At 40.5% G+C, this 25,383-nt stretch overlaps 1 protein-coding gene across 1 annotated transcript in view; it reads right to left on the reverse strand.

Annotated features, from left to right (window-relative positions):
• Window positions 1–25,383, reverse strand: part of rad17 (RAD17 checkpoint clamp loader component) — a 62,384-nt gene that overhangs the window by 3,951 nt on the left and 33,050 nt on the right. The window contains exons 12-16 of the mRNA XM_072582131.1: window positions 20,254–20,339; window positions 19,801–19,947; window positions 16,013–16,159; window positions 15,658–15,778; window positions 4,224–4,281 (exon numbers count right to left, since the gene is read on the reverse strand). Of these exons, the coding sequence (XP_072438232.1) occupies window positions 4,224–4,281; window positions 15,658–15,778; window positions 16,013–16,159; window positions 19,801–19,947; window positions 20,254–20,339 (559 nt within the window). The remainder of the gene's footprint in view (window positions 1–4,223; window positions 4,282–15,657; window positions 15,779–16,012; window positions 16,160–19,800; window positions 19,948–20,253; window positions 20,340–25,383) is intronic.

Below are 25,383 nucleotides of genomic sequence, written 5' to 3' on the forward strand. Positions count from 1 at the left end.
ACAATTCATGCAACACGGCAATTAACAAAGTTCAACTGGTAGCTTGCACCCACTGAAAACATCTCTTCAGCATTGATCCAGTTGCTGTCAAGCATAAAAATAAAATGGACCCCTAACTTTCTGGTGCCTCACTGTCAGCTTCAAATGATTATATCTACCATTCCTTTAATCTGAAACAGTCCAATTGCACAATACAAATACAACACTCTTCTGCTTAATACAGATCTTCCAAGATATGAACCCAAGTAATTTTTTGATCTTTAACTCCCCCTTTTAAAACTAGAGAACAAATTTCCTGTGGTGTTCTTCACAGTAAGCTAACTGAAAAATAGTTTTCACAAGGATAGGAGAATGCAAAGTTGCAAACTACATTTACATTGCAGCCAAGAAACAGTGAGGCTATTTGCTGTGGGAAGAATGTTGCAAAACGTAAAAAGGTTCAGAAAAGATTTAAGGATGTTGCCAGGGTTGAAGGTTTTGAGCTATAGGGAGAGACTAAATAGGCTGGGGCTGTTTTCCCCAGAGTGTCATTGGCTGAGGGGTGACCTTACTGAAGTTTATAAAATCATGAGGGACATGGATAGGGTAAATAGGCAAGGTATTTTCCCCCGGGTGGTGAGTCCAAAACTAGAGGGCCTAGGTTTAAGGAGAGAGGGGAAAGATTTAACAAGGCACCCAAGGGGCAACTTTTTCACGCAGAGGGTGGTGAATGTGTGGAATGAACTGCTAGAGGAAGCAGTGGAGGCTGGTGAAATTACAGCATTTAAAAGATGAGTATATGAATAGGAAAGGTTTAGAGGGAGATGGGCCAAAATGCTGGCAAAAGGGACTAGATTTATTTAGAATATCTGGTCAGCTTGGACGAGTCGGAACAAAAGGGTCTGTTTCCAATTTTTACATCTCTAGGACTCTAAGGGACTCGGATCATGCAACATTAATTCACCGGAGTTTCAATTTAGATTAGATTTCAGATCACAAAGCATAGTTGCCCTGCATTTTTGAAATAAATGCTAAGACTGCTACAGGTAATGTATATCAGAACCCTAACTTAGCAAAACCTTAAACTAGTTTGTGGTAGGTTCCAGTTAGCAGGTGGAGACATTGAAACTTTCAAATATGAAGTGTGATGTGAAAGTATTTGTTCTCAGCAGTGTTAACAGACCTTTTTTTTAATGTTAGATGGATGATACATAGATACATAACAATGTATCTTTAATTTAAGGACCACCAGTCTCTAATTCCTAGACTAATATTTAAGGGAGATTTTTCCATTCATGGAGCCATTGTTGTTTTTTTCATCACAAAGATCTGCAGTACGGATTAAAGGCATCCCAGTAGTTCTGCAAGGTCCACCACTGACTTAGTTTAACAGCTGCTGTGTGGTTGAGCGACTTGGAGAGCAGCTTTCTATATTTGTTGCAGCTTTCCATTGGCAGTCAAGACAGAGGAGCCTGCTTTATTCAAGAGCCTTTCAAACAACTTATATAATCTTAAAAACTTATAATCTATAAGGAAAAAGTCAGGTCAAATCTGTTCTGTACTTTGGGAGAATGTCCATAGACTATTACTTCAAAATTTATACCAATGCAGCTTTGAGAATTTGCAATAGCTTTCACATTTTTAGCTAAATTTTTTCTTACATTACAGCAGAACACAATATTTTCAGTTCCAGGAATATTGATGATTACAAATTATATATGCAATAGGTGAAAACATTTAGTAATAAGAGCAGTTAAACATTTGCTCTTTTTTGTCCTTTCTGCAGTGCTTGCAGAACTTAAGTACATTTTAAACCAGCATTTGCAAAGGAGAAACAAACTGGAATTTCAGACTGGCCCAAAATAATCTTCATAACTCAAATTTAAGTTCTTATTCACGAGCAATTAAAACCATCACAAATAACTATATTTCAGCACCCTCCCCCCCTCCTTAATTTATCTCAAGCAATAAAAATTATGTAATTCAGTTTTAACCCCCTAAAGATAAAAGTGTAGAGAACAATAGGCAATCTACTCAGGTATTTCTCAGATAATGTATGTTTCAGCAGCGTGATTTGGCTATAACAAGCGCTGAAAAATTAGGGGATGGTATTTTGGAGAATGCTTACCTCTGTTGGCAATAGCGTGATTCCAGCGGGAATCGATTTGTGCACTTGGTTCTGTGCATGCACCAGTATGCAGGCTGATATCTCTGCGTCATTTTGTATATGTGCTGGTGTCCTTAACATTCTGTGAATGAGGCGTTTGCACATGCGCAACATTGGTGCCAGTCTTTTTGCCGTTCTGCGCATGAGAAGTCTTTTCAGTGTGTTTTGAGAAGATTTGTAGCTCAGGTTGAGGTTTTGGATGTAGGTGTGCTTGCTGAGCTGAAAAGGTTCATTTCCAGACATTTTGTCACCCTACTAATAATATCTTCAATGGACCTCATGCAAAGCAATGCTGAAAATTCCTGCTTACTATTTATTTGTTTGGGTTTCTTTGCTTTGGTGATGTCATTTCCTGTGAAATCACTTCCTGTTCTCGGGGTGGTAGATGGGGTCTAACTCGATGTGCTTGTTGATGGCGTTCCAATCGGAACTCTATGCTTCTAGGAATTATCGTGCATGTCTTTGTTTGGCTTGTCCTAGGATGGATGCATTGTCCCAGTCGAAGTGGAGTCCTTCCTCATCTGTATGTGAGGATACTAGTGAGAGAGGGTCATGTCTTTTTGTGGCGAGGTGGTATTCATGTATCCTGATGGCTAGTTTTCTGCCTGTTTGTCTAATGTAGTGTGTTTGTTACATTCCTTGCATGGTATTTTGTAAATGATGTTAGTTTTGCTCATTGTCTGTACGGGGTCTTTCAAGTTCATGAGCTGCTGATTTAGTGTCTTGGTGGGTGACCATGATGCCAAGGGGTCTGAGTAGTCTGGCAGTCATTTCTGAGATGTCTTTGAGGTAGTGGAGAGTGGCTAGGGTTTCTGGATGGTGTTTTATCTGTTTGTTTGGGTTTGTTGCTGAAAAATCAGCGGACTGTGTTCATTGGGTTCATTTTCAGATGTTTCGTCACCATACCTGGTATCATCATCAGTTAGCCTCCGGACAAAGCACTGCTGATGATCCCTGCTTTCTATTTATATGCTTGGGTTTCTTCAGTTTGTGATGTCATTTCCTATGGTGATGTCATTTCCCGTTCTTTTTCCTTGGACGGTGGTAAATGGGGTGAAAGTCAATGCATTTGTTTCTAGAGTTCTATTTGGAAATGCCGTGCTACTAGGAATTCTCGTGCGTGATTTTGTTTGGCTTGTCCTAGGATGGATGTGTTGTCCCAGTCAAAGTGGTGTCCTTCCTTATCTGTATGTAAGGATACTAGTGAGAGAGGGTCATGTTTTGTGGCTTGTTGATGTTCATGTATCCTGGTGGATAGTTTTCTGCCTGTTTGTCACAGTTCTTGCACAGCAGTTTGTAAATGACATTAGTTTCACTTGTTGTCTGTATAGGGTCTTTCAAGTTCATTAGCTGCTGCTTTATAGTGTGTTGGTGGGTTAGCCAAAAAAGCAGCTAATGAACTTGAAAGACCCGATACAGGCAACAAACAAAACTAATGTCATTTATAAAATACTGTGCAAGGACTGTAACAAACACTACATTGGACAAACAGGCAGAAAACTATCCACCAGGATACATGAACATCAACAAGCCACAAAATGACATGACCCTCTCACTAGTAGCCTCACATACAGATACAGATACAGATACAGATAAGGAAGGACACCACTTCAACTGGAACAACACACCCATCCTAGGACAAGCCAAACAGACACATGCATGAGAATTCCTAGAAGCATGGCATTCCAACCGGAACTCTATCTACAACGCCTGGAGAAAAAGAACAGGAAATGGCATCACCAACCCAAAGAAACCCAAACATATAAATAGTAAGCAGGTATCATGTACAGTGCTTCACCTGAGGCCCACTGAAGATGTTACCTAGTCGGGTGACAAAACATCTGGAAATGAACCTTCCAGCTCAGCGAGCAAACCTATACCCAGAACTTTTGGGTGTTTTTTGAGCGAGCGTGATATTTTTTGCTGGTCTGCCCATAACCCCACTTTTCCCATGGGCCACATTAAGCAATTTTCTATTAAGCGAGGTTTCGCTGGAATGCAACTACAACAATACAGGAGAACTACGTGTAAATAGAAAGACCTAAGATGTTATACTGGGAGAGAAATTCCTACATACCTTGTAGAGTATCTCTTGAAAGGAAACCTTCCTACATCTTGGATAAAATTAATTTGGGCTGTAAGCAAAACAGAAAACAATTTTGTAAATGTAGCATAAGATGAAAAAAAATGTAATGTCATAAAACTGCAGTCACTATTGTGCAAACAGTGATCTTGCTCTACTTTAATTTATCACAAGTTAATTTTTATTTCTGCTGCATTTTCTTGAAATCACTGCTCGTATGGAAGGTACTGAAACAGATTTCAAGTTTCTAATTTACCAAAGAAAGTTCTGTGGTTTAGTTTGGGGAACTAAACAAAACACCATTTTATGTTAACAGGTCAGACACAATAGCAGAGCAAGAAAGAACTGCAAGGATCAACTCATCCACATCAGTAACAAAATAATTCTATTTACAAACTTATTATAGTCAAAATGTGAACCTTCCTGTCACATAGAGGATTGACAATCTGCATTAGACAGTTTCAGTATTTATCCTGTGGTTTGCATTTCATCGTTGGAAATAATTTATTTCCAAATAATCATTACAGAATATATGGTGAATGTTCACTAATCTCTTACCTTGCAAAATCAAAATTAGTTTGAAGACAAGATGTAGACAGCAGAGTCTGGTCGCTTAAACCAACACTGAGAAGAAAAGTCCTACTCAATTAGTTAGTTGCAGGACATTACCAGATATTTTCAAAAGGTCTGGTGGGCATAGAAGATGAGTAGGAGAACTTAATTAGGTGGGTGGCAAATTGGTTTGGCTACAAATGTCTTTAGACTAATCCAGAGCCAAAGCTAATCATTTGGGGATAAAAACAAAAAACTATGGAGAAATCCAGGTAGTCGGACAGCACTTGTGGAGAGAGAAACAAAGTTAATGTGTTGAGTCTGACAGGAATGGTCTTCAGAACTGAGAAAACTTTGTCTCTCAGCAGAGACTGCCAGTCCCATTGAGTTTTTCCAGCAGTTTTTGGTTTTATTTCAGTCTTCCTGCATCCACAGTATTTTGCTTTAAAATGCCCTGAAGATATGGGATTCAAATGGTAGACGGTGACACTGAATTCAATAAAACCCGGGACTACCAAAAACTAGCCTTATATGGTGACAATGTAACTACTGCGTTCACAAATATATTTCGGGTAAGGAAATCTGCCATCTTTACCTGGTCTAGTCTACATGTCATCTAGACCCACAGCAATATGGCTGAATCTTAACTGCTTTCTCAAATGGCGTAACAAGCCACTTTGAGGAAAAAATCTAGAGTATCATAAAAGACATGATACACTTGAAAATCATTAACAGCATTGGGCAAAGCCATCAAAAGTTAATGAAAGGGAAATCTGCTGAACAAATCTACTGGAATCTTTGAGACTATAATGAGTATAGATAAAGGAGAACTTGTGGATGTGGTCTATTTGGATTTTCAGAAGGCTTTTGATAAGTCTGGGGACTCTTGAACCAGGGAACAACCTCAGGATATGGGGTAAACCATATCGGACTGAAAATGAAGAAAAAATGTCAAAGGGTAGTGAACCTGTGGAATTGTTTATCACAGAAGGTTTCAAAAGCCAAGTCAGTAAATAAACTGGTAAACTTTTAGATATTAAAGACAAAGAATCTCGGTAGAAATTGAAAACATGGCATTATTTTAAGATCATAGTCAGAGAATTCACCATAAATCATAATGAATGGCAGAGTCATAGACACAGCATGGAAACAGGCCCTTCTGCCCAAACTATGACCATGGTGCCCACTCCACTAGTTCCAATCGTCCACATTTGGTCCATATCCCTCTAAACCCTTCCCATCTATTTATCTATCCCAAATTTTTTTTACATGTTGCTATTGTACCTGCCTTAACCACTTTCTCTGGAAGTCCATTCTATGTTTGCAGCAAGAGTAGGCTCAAAAAGGGCAAAATAACATTTCTATGTTGTAATAAAATGTTACAAAGTCAAAACAAAGAAATAAAACTTTTATTGGAGTATCTGGCATCAACCTGGGTGCTGAAAAATCTTCCTCACTAACATCTGAGCCTTGTACCAAAATTGAAAGAGCTGTCCCACACGTTAGTCAAGCCTAATATTATCTGTAATTTATCACATCAGGAGTATAACTATGTCTCAGACATCACCAATGGCTATGTCCTGTCCCACTGGTATAGTAGACCGATCAGAGGTGATGGCAGTCAGGAAGGAGTTGTTCTGAGAATAATCAGTGTTGACTTCAGACTTCATAACTTAGGTTAACAGTTCAAACATGGGCAGAGAAACTCCCAAATAGTCACTTACTGTCATCCCATGACTGATAACTCAGCAGACGAAAGTAAGGACTGCAGATGCTGGAGCTTAGAGTTGAGAGTGTGGTGCTGGAAAAGCACAGCTGGTCAGGCAGCATCCGAGGAGCAGGAAAATCGACATTTCGGTTAAAAGCCATCAGTCATCCATGTTGACCACTATTTGGAGGAAGCGTTGAAGGATGAGGAGTACATATTGTACTCTGGGTGAGGGCCAGGAATGTCAACTACTGACTGGGTTGGTTGAGTCTTGAAGGGCATAGCTGCTAGACCGGTTCTGTAGCAGTTGACAAGAAAACCAAGAGGGAATAATATACTCAAGCTCATTCTCACCAATGTACATGTCGCATTTACCACTAGGTAGAAGTGACTCCGACATTTCTTGTGTAGACCAATTCTCATTTTTCTCCATGAGGATACTTCCAATTAGCTTGTGTGGTACAACCCTCAAAGTAAATGGGAAAATTTCAAACCGATCGAGCAAACTGAAAACTGGCCACCCATGAGGCATTGCCAGCTAACAGCATCTACAGACTTGTATTCAACCACAATCTGTAACCTCAGGCCCAGTACATCACCCACTGCAGCGTCAAGTTAGGAGAACAATCCCCATTCAAAAAAAACAGGAAGGCATGCCAGAAGCAACTACAGGCATACCTATACATGTGGTATCAACTTCGTAAGTTACAGTACAGAATGACCTGTATGTCAAACTGTGAAAACAGCACCAGACAGGGATGAACAATCCCACAATGGACTGATCAGATCCCTCGTCTATAGTCCTGCCATATCCAGTCATGAACATTGGTGGACAATTGAATTATTAATAGGAGGTAGATTTGCATCCATCTTCAGAGTGGTAGATCCATCTCAGCCTTCTCCAGAGGTTCCTAGTGTTCATATGCCAGTCTTGATATAATTTAATTCACTCCAGGCAATATTAACCCACTGGATGCTGCAAAGCTTACAGGTCCTGACAAAACACCAGCGATAATACTGGAGACTTGGGCTTCAAATCTAACTGTGTCTTTAACCAAGCTTTTCCAGTACAACAGCGACACCAGCATCAGAGTTACATTGAGTTACCAGGGTAACTCAGTTCCTGCCCTAAATACAAACTCAGTCCAAACATGGGGAAAAGAATTTCAGAACAATTAGGAGTGACTGCCTTTGACATCATTACAGCAATTGAAGAATGGCATCAAGGAGTCTTTGCAAAACTGAAGTCAGTGGAAATGGGGGTGGGGGTTTCAGCTATGGTCTTTGCGGTTCAGCTATCTACACTAGTGTCCTGCAGCTAAGGAGTTCCTCAGGCTAGTGTCCTGGATTTAACCATTTTCAGTTGCTCCATCAGTGACCTTCCCAGAAGTGCAAGTACTTGCTGACAATTGCAATGTTCTGTTACATTCATGATGCCTCATAGCAAGAGTTGAACAACATTCAGCAAATCAACTATTAAGTGGTAAGTAACATTCAAACAAGTGCCAAACAATGACCAATCCAGTAAGAGAATATTTAACAGTCATCCCTCGATATTCAATGGTATTACTATTACTATTGATGAATATCGCATTAACAAAAGCTGGGAATTCTGCAGCTCATAACACACCTCAATCTTCCCAATATCTGTTCACTGCCAAGGAGGGCACAAGTTCAAAGTGTAATGCAATATTGTCAACATGCCTGGATAAGTGCAGCTCCAACAACACTGACACAATCTGGGTCATATTGACCCACTTGAATGGCATCACATGCATCACCTTCTATATTCAGTCTCTTCACCAGCAACGGACAATAGCAACAGTGTGTACCACCTACAAGATACACTGCACTATTTCTGAACACCACCTTCAAAATGCTGGCTTAGTCTGTGATGCCCACATCTCATGAGCAAATAAAAAAATTCAGTTTCCCAGTGGGTAAATGTTTGCTGCCCTCTGAACTTTTCATGTAGGTTGGCTTTCCTGACCTTGATGGTAATGGAATGTCTTTGCATTCGTGAACATGTCATGAATACACAATTACACCCCTAGCCAACTAGAATTATGTTCATGATGCAATCTCTTTAGATAAAAACGGAATATATATTGACAAACACAATAGGTGGTGTGAACCTGGCGGGGTAGACTTCCTCCTCCAAGCTCCTGAATACAAACCTTTTCTATTACTTGGCTGTTTCATAACCACGCGGTTTGTTTTTTGCACCAAATGGAGAGTACAACAGGTAAAATATCTCTGTACCAATGAGCTCCTGAGAAGTTTCAGTCAGACAGAGACAAACAGTCTGGATTGTTGTATTTAAAAGGTTTTTAGCCTCAGAGGTGAACCTGCCAGACCTGTGAATATTGTGGATAAGCAAGATTGTTTGAAATGAAAAGAGGATTCAAAAGAAAAAATAAAGTGAGCCAAGGTAAAGGAACAGGAAGGAATGAACTTAAAGGGGGCTGTTCTCATGGGCACTGTGTGCTTTTTGGGGAATAGAGACATTTAATTCGGGTGAAGAGGAAAGAGTCACAATGATAACGGCAAAAGGGAAGTTGCATATCAAGGATGGGGAACTCAATGAGGTAATGAGGCGTATTGCAGAGGGAAAACAGGTGGTGAAATGAATAAGGCGTAGTGTAAACATAAGACTAGACATAGCAATGGGATCAGGAAGAATAGGAAAATGTGGGAAATTGTGAAATGACCGACAGTTATGGGGCAAGAGGAATGAAAGAGGAAATGAAAAAGCAGCTACAGGTATTGGCGGGGAGCAATTGGGCTGTGTTCAATAAGAGAGTATGATAGAGTGGGGAAGGTAGAGAGTCAACAGCTGGAAGGAAATGTTTACAACCAGATTTTCTCTAAAATGGATTTTAAAATAAAGACTGTGCAATGTGCAGTTCAAATGAGAGGGGCCCATCCATTCCTGTTTGTACATGTTCCTGCATAATACACACACCCCCAACTGATGGAAATGAAACACAAACTTAGAAAGCACCTTTGCACAAGCTCTCAGTTAAGGACTTGGTGCTGAAGGGAAGCACACTGCAGAATAAAAGATATACAAGGACAGGCAATGGTCTAGTGGTATTATCACTAGACAATTAATTAAAAACTCAGCCAGTGTTCTGGGGACAGATGTTCAAATACTGTCATGGTAGATGGTGGAATTTTAATTCAATAAGGAATCTGGATGACCACGAAACCACTGGTGATTGTCGGAAAACTCATCTAGTTCACTGATGTCCCTGAGGGAAGTAAATCTGTCACCCTTACCTGGAGAGGCTCACTGTAATGTGGTTGATTTTTAACTGCTCTCTAGACAAAGATGGGCAATAAATGCTGGCCTAACTAGAGATGTCTACATCCTGTGAATAAACAACAAGAACTCTTACAGCTTCACACACCAACATCCCACCAAGAATCAGATTATCTTCCATGCAGGTGGCAAACAGCACAATGTAAAGAGCCAGACAATAAATTTCTGGCACATAGAGTGAGAAAAGGGAAAACCAGTCATGGAGACCATTCTGTATGGTACGCTTTTACCCAAAATAAAAGCTGCCTGATAAGGGTCCAAAGGGGATACTGAATTTGTCAAGATCTCAAATGGAAACCATTCAAGATTTGCATAAAGATTGGTAGCTCAGGTGCCAGTTGTATGTTCGCTGAGCTGGGAAGTTGATTTGCAGACGTTTTGTCCACTGTTTGTCTGTTAGGCATCGGTGGATGAAGTTGCATGGATATCCGTTCTTAGCGAATAGTCTGTAGAGGCATTCTTCTTCTTCATAGATTGGGAGTGCTGCAGTGTGTTGTAGCTCTTTTGAACAGGCTCCTAGTGCAGCTTCTCTTGTATGTGTTCAGGTGGTTGCTGATGTAGTGTAGGAGCTAGTCAGCATGTGGGGCTTTCCGTACACTTTTGTGGTGCATTCACCATTGTGTTCTTTCCACCATCACATCCAGGAATGGGTGTTGATTGTTGGTTTTCTCCTCTCTCGTAAATCTGATCCCTGTGAGCACGGTGTTGATATGCGGTGTGTGCGCTCAATTTCTCTTCGCTTAATGATAACAAAAGAGGTGTCATCCATGTAGCTGATCCAGAGTTTGGGTTGGATTTATGCGAGGGTTGTTTGTTCCAATCTTTGCATCACTGCTTCTGCTATAAGCCCAGAGATGGCTGAGCCCATCGTTGTTCCATTGATCTGTTCATATATTTGGCTGTTGAATGTGAAGTGAAGGGTGTCGTCCAGCACAGGTCTAGTAGATTCAGCATGCAGTTCTTGTTGAGAGGTTCCTCATTGTGTTGTCTGTTCTGCTTGTCCAGGAGATTGGCTATTGTCTCTCTGACTAGAGTTCTGTCAACTGAAGTGACCATTGCCATCATATCGAATGAGACCTTTGCTTCGTCCATGTCTATGTTTATGGTCTTGATGTTGTCTAGAAATTCCTGTGATGATTGTGTGGAGTATTTGGATCCCCTGATAAGACGTTTTAGGTTTTGTTGAAGTTCTTTTGAGGGACAGGATGTACATGTATTTGGAAAGGCAAGAACTGATTCGGGATAGTCAAGATGACTTTGTGCGTGGGAAGTCATGTCTCACAAACTTGATTGAGTTTTTTTTAAGAAGTAACAAAGAAGATCGATGAGGGCAAAGCAGTAGATGTGATCTATATGGACTTCTGTAAGGCATTTGACAAGGTTCCCCATGGGAGACTGATTAGCAAGGTTAGATCTCATGGAATACAGGGAGAACTAGCCATTTGAATACAGAACTGGCTCAAAGGTAGAAGAAGACAGAGGGTGGTGGTAGAGGGTTGTTTATCAGACTGGAGGCCTGTGACCAGTGGAGTGTCACAAGGATCAGTGCTGGGTCCTCTACTTTTTGTCATTTACATAAATGATTTGGATGAGAGCATAAAAGAGGTACAGTTAGTAAGTTTGCAGATGACACCAAAATTGGAGGTGTAGTGGCCAGCAAAGAGGGTTACCTCAGATTACAACAGGATCTGAACTAGATGGGCCAATAGACTGAGAATTGGCAGATGGAGTTTAATTCAGATAAATGTGAGGTGCTGCATTTTGGGAAAGCAAATCTTAGCAGGACTTTTACACTTAATGGTAAGGTCCTAGGGAGTGTTGCTGAACAAAGACCTTGGAGTGCAGGTTCATAGCTCCTTGAAAGTGGAGTCACAGGTAGATAGGATAGTGAAGGCGGCATTTGGTATGCTTTCCTTTATTGGTCAGAGTATTGAGTACAGGAGTTGGGAGGTCATGTTGCGGCTGTACAGGACATTGGTTAGGCCACTGTTGGCATATTGTGTGCAATTCTGGTCTCCTTCCTATCGGAAAGATGTTGTGAAGCTCGAAAGGGTTCAGAAAAGATTCACAAGGATGTTGCCAGAGTTGGATGATTTGAACTACAGGGAGAGGCTGAACAGGCTGGAGCGTCAGAGGCTGAGGGGCGACCTTATAGAGGTTTACAAAATTATGAGGGGCATGGATAGGACAAATAGACAAAGTCTTTTCCCTTGGGTTGGGGAGTCCAGAATTAGAGGGCATAGGTTTAGGGTGAGAGGGGAAAGATATAAAAAGAGACCAAAAGGGGCAACTTTTTCAAGCAGAGGGTGGTACATGTATGGAATGACCTGCCAGAGGAAGTGGTGGAGGCTGGTACAATTGCAACATTTAAGAGGCATTTGGATGGGTATATGAATAGGAAGGATTTGGAGGGATATGGGCCAGATGCTGGCAGATGGTACTAGATGGGTTGGGATATCTGGTCGGCATGGACGGGTTGGACCAAAGGGTCTGTTCCCATGCTGGACATCTCTAATGACTATGAGTGCCACTATGGGTCTAAGTGATATATCTTGTTTGTGTGCTTTGGGTAATCCGTAAAATCTTGGGTGTTGCTGCTTTCTGGTTTTATCCTTTGTCGGTCCACACTGGATATTAGTCCTTTTCTTTTTGTAGATTCTGTAGTGTATTTATTCTATTGGTTAGCTGTGGCGTGAGGTCACACTCTCTCTGTAGGTAGGTGGTGGTATCTGCAAGTAGTTTCTCTGCTTTCTGAATATATTCAGTCTTGTCCATGATGACTGCCCTTGCCCACTGGTATTATGATTATGCTCGTGTCATTTTTGACTGTTTTTTCGGAATTTTCTCTTTGGTGTCGAGGTTGTTCATTTGTCTTTTCTTTGTTGGTAAGGATACAATGGTTTGACTGACTGCTTACTGTGTGTCTCTTTGGTTAGTCTGTTACTTCCGAGTGTACATTCTAATGCAGCTAGGTACAAAATGACAAGGCCACAAATTCGACTGGGACAACACAATGATCATACGATAAGCCAAACAGAGGACAGCCAGAGAATTTCTAGAAGCATGGCACTCATCCACTGACTCCATCAACAAAAGCACAGACCTAGACCCAATATTCCAGCCATGACAATGAACAACCAGAACTGGCAACTGGAATTTGCACGAACAAACCAAATAAATTCCAGAAGACAGTTCATTGCTTCACAGGAGGTGCCAAAGTACTGAAGATATCACTTAGCCAAGGGATGAAATGTCTGCAAATCAACTTCCCAACTCGGCGAACATTTGACATGGAAACAATTATTCTGCTATAACTTCACAGATCAGTACTTCCATGCCAAAACAGCTGTATCATGTGGTTATTGTGTGGTTGTGGGTGGCAGAGGAAGAGATAACAATCTCTCCCTCAACATCAGCAAATTGAGAGCGCCAGTCATTGACTTCAGGAAGCAAGGTGAAGGGCATACCTCAGTGGTGCTGAGGTGGAGATGGTTGAGAGAGTGTCAAGTTTGTAGGAGTGATGATCACTAACAATCTGTCCAAATCCATCCATGTTGATGCACAGCAATGCCTCTACTTCCTCAGAAGGAAATTCGGCATGTTCATAAAAATGCTTACCAATTTTTATAGATGCAGAATGGAAAGCTTTCTATCTGGGTTCATCATGGCTTGGTATGGCAACTGCTCTGCCCAGGACCACAAGAAACTACAGAGGGTTGTGAACACAGCCCAGTCCGTCATGCAAGCCAGCTTTCCATCCACTAACTCCACCCTAACTTTTTGCTGCCTCAGGAAGGCAGCCAATGTCATCAAAGACCCTTCTCACCCTAGTTATAACCCCTTCCATTGGGCAAAAGATACAAAAGCTTAAATACACTAAGAGCTTCTTCCCCGTTGTTAATCAGACTTCTAAATGGACTGCTCAATTTTAAATTTAAACGTACCTCACTCTTTATGTGCCTTCTCTGCAACCAAAACAAGGGATTCTTCCCTCTGTTCTATTACCCTAATGCACCTTGTATGACATGATCTGTCTGTACTGCACCAAAAACAAAGCTTCTCACCTGTACCAAGGTACATGCAACAATAGCAAGTCAAATCAAAAAGGAGGAAGAGAAGGAGAAATAACAACCTAATGGAACCAAGACATGGGGCTCAAGGGCCTACAGCTGCACATGTGAATGCAGGGCAAGAAGAGAAGAGGATCTTCAATGTTGTCAAGTGCTCTGCTGAGATAGGATGTAATAAAGGCTTTGCAACTACTTGTTGGTAAGGGAAATGCAATGCCAGGGACATCTTGACATGACTAGGAATTCAACCATATACATCATACATCCTCCTGCAGGCAGATCTGCAGCTAGGGTCAGGAAGGGACAGTGTACGAACAGAAAAACAACAGCAAATGGGGTCTAGAGAGGAAAACATGCTAAAAAGGCAAAATTAATGGCTCTGAATGCTTGTAATATTCCAAAGAAAGTAAATGAATGAATAACAAAGTACATGTAAATGGATACAATCTTATAGCTGTAATGAAAATCATGGTCACAAGGAGATCAAAACTGGGAACAAATATTTAGGGGTAAGTGACTTTTCGAAAGGACAGGCATGAAGCAAAGGATTGGGGGCGGGGGGGTGGGGGGGGGGGGGGGGAGAAGAAAGGGGGTGGCAGGGAAGAGGAGAGGAGATAGCATTGAGTGTACAGGAAGAAATAAGTACTGCAGAATGAAAGATCTGGGGTCAGAAGATGCATTGTTCTAAGGGTGGATGTAAGAAATAAAAAAAAGGGGAAGACAACAGTGGCAGCTATAGCCCATAGCCTCCCTGACAGTAGCTATTCCGTGGGATTGAGAATAATTCAGATGATTAGATGATAATGGGAATGTAAAAGTGATGTAGGTTCATACGGGTGATTTTAATCATAGTGTAGATTGTGATAACAGTTTTTAAAACTGTTACAACTAGGCCTAATGGGACACATATTACATGAACTAGCTACAGGGATAGTGAAAGAACTGATAGGAATATTCCAATAATCTTTAGCTTCTGGAAAAATCTGAGGATTGAAAAACTGCAAACGGACACCTGTATTTAAAATGGGAAGGAAACACTAATTATAGGACAACAGCTGAACATTCTCTCAATACAGATGTTCAGAGTCTTAGATGTAATAGCAGAACATTTAAAAATGTATAATATGATCAAACATAGTCAGCATAGTCACCAAGTGGAAACCAGGCCTGACAAATTTAGAATTTGAGGTGGTAACACGTAGGATAGATAATGAAGAAAGCAGGAAATGCAATATATTTGGATTTCCAGAAAGCATCGATAAAGGTACTGCACATTATGCTATTTAATAAGCTCATGGTGTTGGAGGTAGTATATTAGTATGCATAAATATTAGCCAACTAATAGAAGACAGCTGGGAAAAGGCAGCATTTAAATATGGTGCCTGAAAGCTCCCAGTAGGGGTGGTGGATTTTCTGCCCATAACATTTTGTGTTTCACCTGCACACAAAAATGCAGAACTGAGATGGACATAATCCTGTGAGAAAACCCAACCTGTCCGAGTGGAAGTACTTTCCGCATTTAGACTGAGCTCCATACTTAGTCTCAAATTAAAAGACTCTGCAAGCAACACAATATTTAAAAAAACACGTGCACCCTCCTGTTTCTGAAGATTTTGGTTTGAAAGTTATAAATGGCAATTAAAATAACAATAGACAAATTTCCTCAAACATACATATGCAACAACTGATATGCCTGGTTGGTACAACCTCTGCATCAAATTATGTATTGCTGAAAACAAAGTTCCACTACCCCATTAATATTCAGCTTCTTACCTTGGCTTCTCATGGGATTTGTTAATAGAGCAAGATATGGCAATAGCTGGGTCTGAAGGCAATATGGTGCCAAACAGAAATTTGAAAAGAATCCTTTGGCTGCAAGACAGTTTTCTTTATACTGGAACAACAGAAAGACAGATATTTTATGCATAAAAACATGTAACTGCAATCTAACATGAAGTAACATAACCAAGAAATTCATGAAATAGAATTGTTGCAACAAGTACATTCCTGCTGGATTGCATCATTCACATTCCACAGAGACTTAACCCAACTGACCAAATAGTATCTGGATAATAAATCACTACCAGAATTTATAAGTTTTAGTCAGCGAAACAACATCCACACTTACCTTTTTACTTATTGAGAGCCACTGTGGTTTGTGTAAAGGTTTGAAGCCAGCTCCTCCTTTACAATTAGCTCGAGCTCTAGCTTTGTTAGCATGAATCAACCCTCTTGCAGCAACAGACGTACTATATTTCTGCATTGTTGAACGATTCTAAGGAAGTTGCATTGAATATACAGAGAAATAGGTTCATTAAAATTTGGAGTAAGAAAGGACCATAAGCATGACCAATTTTCTCAGTTTTATTTGTCTGTAAGTTAGGATATAATGCAAAATATATATCTGCATTCCAATTATGTAGAATTATATAGTGCAGCACTGAAAATGGCCATGTGGTCTAACAGCTCTTTCAAAAAGCAAACACTTACCCCACCCAGTCTAACAATTTTTCTTTCTCCAAGAATTTATCCAATTTCCTGTGAAGACTGAGTATCTTCCATCCCATCAGTCAGTGCATTCCAAACTGTAACCACCTGATATACACAAGTGCTTTTCCTCATGTCTCCAGTCCTTTTGCAAAGCACTCAATTTATAACCATTGGTTAATGGCCACTGAGCCAATTAGAGTAGATGCTCTTTATTTTTTCTAACTAAACTTTTCTTGATTTTAACATGGGTGGCTCAGTGGTTAGCACTGCTGTCTCACAGCAATAGGGACCTAGGTTCATTTCCAGCCTTGAATGACTGTGTGGAGTTTGCACATTCTCCACATGTCTGCGTGGGTTTTCTCCAGGTGCTCTGGTTTCCTCCCACAGTCCAAAGATGAGCAGGTCAGGATAGATTGGCCACACTAAATTGCCCATCGTGTTAGGTGCATTAGTCAGGGGTAGATATGGGGAATGGGTCATGGGGTGTTACTCTTCGAAGGGTCAGTGTGGACTTGTTGGGCCGAAGGGCCTGTTTCCATGCTGTAGGTAATCTAATCTAATCAAATTAACTTGTTCAGAGGTGTTAGTACACAGCTTTGGAGTGAATGGGACTTGAACCCAGATCTCCTAGCTCAGAGATAGGCAAACTACCACTGTGTCACAAGACACCCCTTCGTGATTTTAAACACCTCTATCAAACCTTTTTTTGACACTTCTATTTTCAAAGCATGATGCCAGCTTCTTCAGGCAATCTTTGTGGCTCTAATACTTTATTCTTTGAACCGTTCTAGTAAATTTCTCTGTACCTTCACCAAAAGAATTCACATCTTTCCAAAGTTGCAGTGCCAAGAATTGGACACTATACCAATGTTGGGCCAAACCAATGTTGATTCTGGGTCAAAAGGTCTGGGTTGATGTCCTAACTTGGAACGTAATGGCAACCAAGGAGTGTCACAATACATCGGAGCAGATTAATTAAATAATATACATATACCCTGCTACCTTCGACAATTTGCATACGAAACAACCTTTAATCTTGGTTCTTGCCTCCTCACTTTAAAATTATTTTCCCACCTACAAAGAATTTGAATAAAAACATGAACATAACACTTTATCTGCCTTCCAATTTCCAAGGAAATAAGCCCTTGTAAAAAACATCACTGAAGCAACACAAATTGCCTGCAGATAAACGAAGACCACAGATTACACAACAAACTAGTCTGAACAAAACATGGGACAAAAATTCAAATGTCTAATATAGAAATGGTGAAGTCTGACCTCTAATTCTCCAAGTGCATTTGAAAGAACACAGATTTGAAGTTGAAATAGTTATTTAGACATGATGAAGAAAATTGGTTAAAAGGTATAACAGAACGTTTTTGGTGAGAGGAGTCACGTATAAATTCTGTTAAAATGACAAATATAGTAGGCTGGAATTTATAGCCCCTTGGCCCAGCAGGTATTTGCTGTGGAAGCAAGTGAAATACAAAGGGGGGAAATTCAGCTCATCAGCGTTCTACCCACCCTAACAATACTGAAATGATCAATCCAAGTACTATTGTTAAATAAATAATTGACACTCATGTGAACTAGTTACTAAGCCAATTAATGGGAATATTACACACTCTAAGCTATAAAACAATTGGTGTTGACAGAGGGGCAGGAATGGGCTGGGTGATTTTTAAACAATTGCAAACAGAGAAGGCGACAGCTACATGTCATTTGGAGTGACCCCCTACCTGTTGGAAAACCACCACTTCCCTCTTTGCCAAGATCATGCCTCACCATCTCCCTTTCTGCCTGCCATTCAAACCAGCACCCTCACTCTTCTTGAGCACATTCATAGGCTGCTAGAACCCATACGGCTCTAAAAGCCTGGGAGTTACCTCCCTTCAGGTTCCAAAGTTGTGTAGGCCTGTTTGCAGTCCAGCAGCACCCACTGTGTTTTGGTGCTGCTAGGATTGCCAGCTAATTAGATTGGCCAGCAAATCTTGAGGCTGGGATTTCTTCCACTAACGAGCATATGCCCCATTCTCAGTGTGCTTCGCCTGCCCAGAGTGCATTACAACTGCAGGGAGGGCTTCTTTTGGCCACGTTTGGTGTTGTCTACTTTTTAAATTCATAGTGACATTTATCCACAATCAAAATGATGTTTTATTTTATATTTTTCTGTAGGACTGCTGTTGATTTTGTGTACTTTTCAAATAAAATTATGTTTTCCTTAAAGACTCTGAAACGATACCCTGAAAATTCCAGCTCCAGTGTTAGTTGCATATGGAGAGCCAGAGATTAAGGCACAATTGCAACCCAACATGGCTGAGTGAGACTCTGATTAGAGCTTGGCTGCTGTTTTCTTTAGATATCCCTGGTAGCACATAAAGGTCAAAAGTATGCAACAATTCCCTAATCAATATCACTGGATTTACATGGAGCAATGCCAAAATAAGCCTAACAAACAAACGCATGCAAATAAATTCCTCACCCCACACACACACACTTAACTGAATGCAACAATGTACGCTGGAAATTTCACTCAATACCCCTCCACTGATTCCGGTCCTCAAAACAACATTCCCCCTCACATCCACTGACTGACGAAAGCCACAAGCTCATGGAAACTCTAATCAATGCCAGTCCTTGACGCAGGACTAAATGTATGAGGAGAGGTTCAAATCAGTTTTGGTATTATGTTTGCTGGAGTTCCGACAAATGAAGAGGCGGGGGGGAAAGAGGGGGGGAATCTCTTAGAAAGCTTTAAAATTCAAACAGGACTGGATAGGGTAGGTGCAAAACAATGTTCCTGATGATGGGGAGCCCATTACCAGGGGTCACAGGCAAACAGTTGAATGATTGACATAAGAAGTTTCTTCATCGAGATTGGTGAGCCTGTGAAATTTGCTACCATAGATAGCAGTTAAGGCCAAAACATTCTATGATTTCAAGGAGAGTTGAACATAACACTTGGACTAAGGGGATTAAAAGGATATGGGGTGGGGGTGGAAGCAGAAACAGGCTATTAACCTGAGAGTGATTATGAATGGCCTACTCCTGTACAAGCTTCCTGAGCAAAAATCTACAAACAAACATCTTTTCGATTAAGCAATGGGAAACAACGGAAGTCACTAATAAATTCCTTGTGATAAATCCAATCAAATTGCAGATTTTGAACTGCTATAATTATTATCCTTGCTAAACAGGTTCAGGACAAGACAAGACCTTGGTGCAGCCAACCACCACAGCTCTGGCCTCAGTACAAATCCATTATGCATTTGTGAAGGGATCAATAATGCTGCACATTACAGACTAAATGGCATATTAACACAGGAAGCTTCCTGAATTTGCAGTAATTAAATAAATTTGGTTTTTAAAAGCAAAAAGTCATCTTGTTATTACCAATGTGTTGCTATGCATCTGTTTGTTACTTACGTTCCAGTCTACTGTTAAGAAATCTGCATCACTAAGATATTCACTAGCCCGTACAATGTCTTCTATTTCACTGAAGAAGTCAAGATAATTTTGATGAAGATAAAGACTGAATAGCTCCTTAGACATGTGTGAATTCTCAATCACCTCCTGAAATATGAATCATATAAAAAACAAGCTCAACAAATTGATGTAATATTACGCTATAATTTTGTTAAATTTTACCAACTTATTCTTTAAACCTATGCCCTTCCAAGAATTTATTCTGTTAACTGGTAAACAGTTCCAACGTTCCTTATATAGTACCTTGTCCTAAATGCCCAACACAAAACTGAAATGGAAGTTTGGGAAATGGTGAAGATTCGAACCGACAAACATAGAAACAATACAAAGCACGTGAATATTTAGTACTGCCCTCCCGCAGCTTCAAATGTTTTTGCCAAGGATGAATCTTACCTCAGGATTGATCAGAAGTGGATCCCTCTCATGCTCAGATAAATGGATTGGTAACGGATTCCAATCCAAGTCATTAGGCGGCTCTCCTTAAAAATAAAATTGGTCATGAAAAGAAAACTGATCAAACATAAATACACAAATTTGAGAGATACCCATTTCAAAATTGGAATAAAATGCAACATCGACAGAAAGTTAATGAATACATCAATTGCTGGAAAGGCTCAGCTGGTCTGGCAGCATCTGTGGAGAGAAATCAGAGTTAACATTTCAGGTCAAGTGACTCTTCCGCAATTCTTCCAGCAATACCCACATCACGGAGTGAATAAATAAAAAGGTAGTTTTTAAGTGAAGCCTTTTCCTTCTTGGAGATCTGATGGCTCCTGCAAAACATTCATACCCACAAGCTGTTCAGCTTTCTGTAAACTACACTGGTGTGGGCAAGCAGAAGGCTTTGGTTATGAACTACTGAGCACCACTTCACAAACCAATCACCTACCTGTTGTTGGAAAAATCTCTTGTGTACCTGCTGGCTCTCACTCACCTGCAGTTAACCTCCCCAATGCTCAAACAAACAGCACTTACACCAGGTGTTAGATAATCCATTTTTAAAAAGTGCAGAATACCTTCCACAATCTGGTTTCCAAATTAGTCCTTTTCCCATTTCAATCCACAAAGATAAAAACTAACAAATATTACAATGACCCTTCAATTCTGGTGTCTTGTGCATTCTCACCCTACCATTCATTCTTTCTCCATCTCAGGCTCAGGCAATGGATTTCCATCTTACAAGACCTCTGACTTCTACCTCCCTGTCTCTTTAAAAAAAGAAAACACTTTGATCTTAGTGTTTATTTCTTTGGTTCAGTCCCTGATTTCTAATTACTATACTGTGAAGCAACCAGTAGTTCCAGATATGGAAGAATTTTCTTATGAGCAAAGGTTAAGTAGGTTTAGATCTGTAGTCATTGCAGTTTAGAAGAATGAAAGCTGACCTCATTGAAACATACAAGGTTCTTACAGGGTTTTGTCAACATCGAGAATTTGGCTCCCCTTATGGGTCAGTCTAGGAGTAGAGGACATAATCTCAGAGTAGCAGAAAGTGAGGACTGCAGATGCTGGAGATCAGAGTTAAAAATGTGTTGCTGGAAAACCACAGCAGGTCAGGCAGCATCCAAGGAGCAGGAGAATTGATGTTTCAAGCATGAGCCATTCTTCAGGAATAAGTGATCACCTATTTCAAACAGAAATGAGGACTAATTTCCTCTAAGACTAGTGAATCTGTGAAATTCTTTACCACAGAGTGCTGCAGTCAACTATGATATTATTGAATGACCCAGCAGACTCTATTAGCTGCAAAGTCTCCTCCAATGTCTTACAGCTTCTAGTTTAACATAAGCAGTTATTGAAATGGATCTCAAACACTACCATCTCATGCGAGAACATGGAAAAATAAAAGCTAATTGCTATGTAAACGCAAGCCAACAGGGCTCATTCAACAGGTCAAGTCTTAATTTACCAAAATAAAGAAAGGAATACTGAAACAAAGAGAAAATGCAAGAAATATATAGTAGACTTATTAGCACACAATGAAAAACCAGTCTCAGGTTTTAGGTGTGGATTCTGAGTTAGAAGCACTATGTAAATGAAGGCTCTCTGATTCAGTTCAGCAACTCAACACAGCAGATAGTGCTTAAAATTCAAATGTACAACATATTCTAATCTAAACCAGCAAATCGATAAACAGTAAAGTACTTAAAAATAAATGGAGAGTTGATTAAAAATAATGTGCATTCAGATCGTGCTTTTAATGGTCAATGTCTCAAAAGAACTTAGCAATTAATGAAGTATAGTCACTGTTGTAATATAGGAAGCACATAAAACACTAACAAACAACAGTATGATATTAACTAGAATATCTGTGTTTGTGATGTTGATTGAGGAATAATAATTGGCCAGGACTCTGGAATAACCCAGCTTTTCAAAACAGTGCCACAGGATCATTTATGTGCAGCCAAATGGACAGGGGAGCTTCAGTTTAATGTCCCAAATGAAAGACAGTATTTTGAGAGTGCAACATTCCATCTGAATTGCACTGGACTACCAACCTCAGTTTTTGTACTCCAGCCCTGGTATGGTACTTGAACCTGGAATCTTGTCAAATCAAGAGCACACAGTGTGATCAATTGAGCCAATACCAAAAGGATAACGGCAAAGAATCTTATGAATTTATAAAAGACATACGTCAGGAAGGAATATTGCAGAATGGCTAAAAAATGTATTTCTTCCATCAATAGTCACAAAAGGAAAATGTGGTCAACTCCAGATTCTGCCATTATGCTGAATCTAGAAAATAGAGAAAAAGAAGATCTGCACTGTATAGTACACCATATGACTTGTCATTTCAAACCTTTCCACTAGGTTACTTCAGAAGTAGTCACTGTTCTCTTTTGTAGGTAATGAAATAAAGCAAAGCAAAACAAATTACATGGTCTGTTTAAATTTATTTTAATGTTACTGGTGAAGTCAGGAAAACATTTTTTTTTAAAGTTTATTAATGCATAATTGATATGGAAAAAACGTTTAGTATTTCTCTCAGAAAATCCTCATCATCAATGACGAAGTGAGACCATGTGAGGAATCCTACTAATATAGTCAGGACTTCCTTCTGATAAGTGGAGGATAAATCAATATCATTAAAAAATTGACTTGTCAAGGAAAACTACACAAAAACATTTCTACCCCCCCTCCAAAAAAAAGGCAATTAAGACCACAAGACATAGGAGTGGAAGTAAGGCCATTCAGCCCATCAAGTCCACTCCACCATTTAATCATGACTGATGGGCATTTCAACTCCACTTACCAGCATTCTCCCCGTAGCCCTTAATTCCTTGTGACAGCGAGAGTTTATCAATCTCTGCCTTGAAGCCATTTAGCGTCCCGGCCTCCACTGCACTCCGCGGCAATGAATTCCACAGGCCCACCACTCTCTGGCTGCAGAAACGTCTCCGCATTTCTGTTCTGAATTGACCCCCCTCTAATTCTACGGCTGTGCCCACGGGTCCTAGTCTCCTTGCCAAACGGAAACAATTTCTTAGCGTCCACCCTTTCCAAGCCATGTATTGTAAGTTTCTATTAGATCTCCCCTTAACCTTCTAAACTCCAATGAATACAATCCCAGGATCCTCAGCCGTTCCTCATATGTTAGACCTACCATTCCAGGGATCATCCGTGTGAATCTCCGCTGGACATGCTCCTGTGCCAGTATGTCCTTCCTGAGGTGTGGGGCCCAAAACTGGACACAGTATTCTAAATGGGGCCTAACCAGAGCTTTATAAAGTCTCAGTAGCACATCGCTGCTTTTATATTCCAACCCTCTTGAGATAATGACAACATTGCATTCACTTTCTTAATCACAGATTCAACCTGCATGTTTACCTTTAGAGAATCCTCGACTAGCACCCCCAGATCCCTTTGTACTTTGGAAAAAAGAATACAAGCATGGATTACTTTCCAAAGTGCAAGACCTCACATTTGCTCATGTTGAATTTCATCAGCCATTTCCTGGACCACTCTCCCAAACTGTCTAGGTTCTTCTGCAGCCTACCCACTCCCTCAGTACTACCTGCCTGTCCACCTAACTTGGTATCATCGGCAAACTTCGCTAGAATGCCCCCAGTCCCTGCATCCAGATCATTAATATATAACGTGAACAGCTGCGGCCCCAACACTGAACCCTGCTGGACACCGCTTGTCACAGGCTGCCATTCTGAAAAAGAACCTTTTATCCCAACTCTCTGCCTTCTGTCAGACAGCCAATCCTCAATCCATGCCAGTAGCTCACATCGAACACCATGGACCCTCACTTTACTCAGCAGCCTCCCATGTGGCACCTTAATCAAAGGCCTTTTGGAAGTCTAGGTAGACCACATTCACTGGGTTTCCCTGGTCTAACCTACTTGTCACCTCTTCAAAGAGTTCTAACAGGTTTGTCAAGCACGACCTCCCCTTACTAAATCCATGCTGACTTGTTCTAATCCGACCCTGCTCTTCCAAGAATTTAGAAACCTCATCCTTCACGATGGATTCTAGAATTTTACCAACAACTGAGGTTAGGCTAATTGGCCTATAATTTTCCATCTTTTGTCTTGATCTTTTCTTGATCAATGGGGTTACAACAGCGATCTTCCAATCATCTGGGACTTTCCCTGACTCCAGTGACTTTTGAAAGATCTCAACCAACGCTTCCGCTATTTCCTCAGCCACCTCCCTCAGAACTCTAGGATGTCGCCCATCAGGGCCTGGAGATTTGTCAATTTTAAGACCTTTAGCTTTTCTAGCACTCTCTCTTTTGTAATGGCAACCATACTCAACTCAGCCCCCTGACTCCCTTTAATTGTTGGGATATTACTCTTGTCTTCCACTGTGAAGACTGACGCAAAAGTATTTATTAAGTTCACCAGCCATTTCCTTCTCTCCCATCACTAGCCTTCCAGCATCAGTTTGAAGTGGCCCAATGTCTACTTTTGCCTGTCGTTTGTTTCTTATGTATTGAAAGAAACTTTTACTAACATTTCTAATATTACTGGCTAGCCTACCTTCATATTTGATCCTCTCCTTTCTTATTTCTCTTTGTTATCCTTTGTGTTTGTAGCCTTCCCAATCTTGATTTCCCAGTGCTCTTGGCCACTTTATAGGATCTCTCTTTTTCTTTGATACATATTTAATCACATTTAAAATAGATTAAAGAAATTGAATATGCATTTAGATTAAGTGGTGATGTGGAGCAGACCTTGCTCCCGACACTCGCCACCAACCCCCACACCCAAACACTTTTCTCCGGTTCATTGACAATATTATTGCTGTTCCTTCCTCCTCTCCTCCAGAATTAGAGAATGTATGAGTTTTGTTTCTAAGTTTGATCCTTCCCTCAATTTCATCTGATCCATCCACCATTTTTTGATTTCGGTTTTCATTTCTGGAGATAGGACCAATATCTATTAGAAACCTACTGACTCAGTTACCTTGGCCATGGGTCATCATGATTTGCTTCCGGTAAGGACTACATTCTATTCTAAGAGTACTCTGTCTTACCTGTTCCAATTACGACACCTGCCACAGGGGTGCTTCTGG

Source organism: Chiloscyllium punctatum, chromosome 2 (genome assembly GCF_047496795.1).
Source record: "Chiloscyllium punctatum isolate Juve2018m chromosome 2, sChiPun1.3, whole genome shotgun sequence".
In the NCBI taxonomy this organism is placed as follows: Eukaryota; Metazoa; Chordata; class Chondrichthyes; order Orectolobiformes; family Hemiscylliidae; genus Chiloscyllium; species Chiloscyllium punctatum.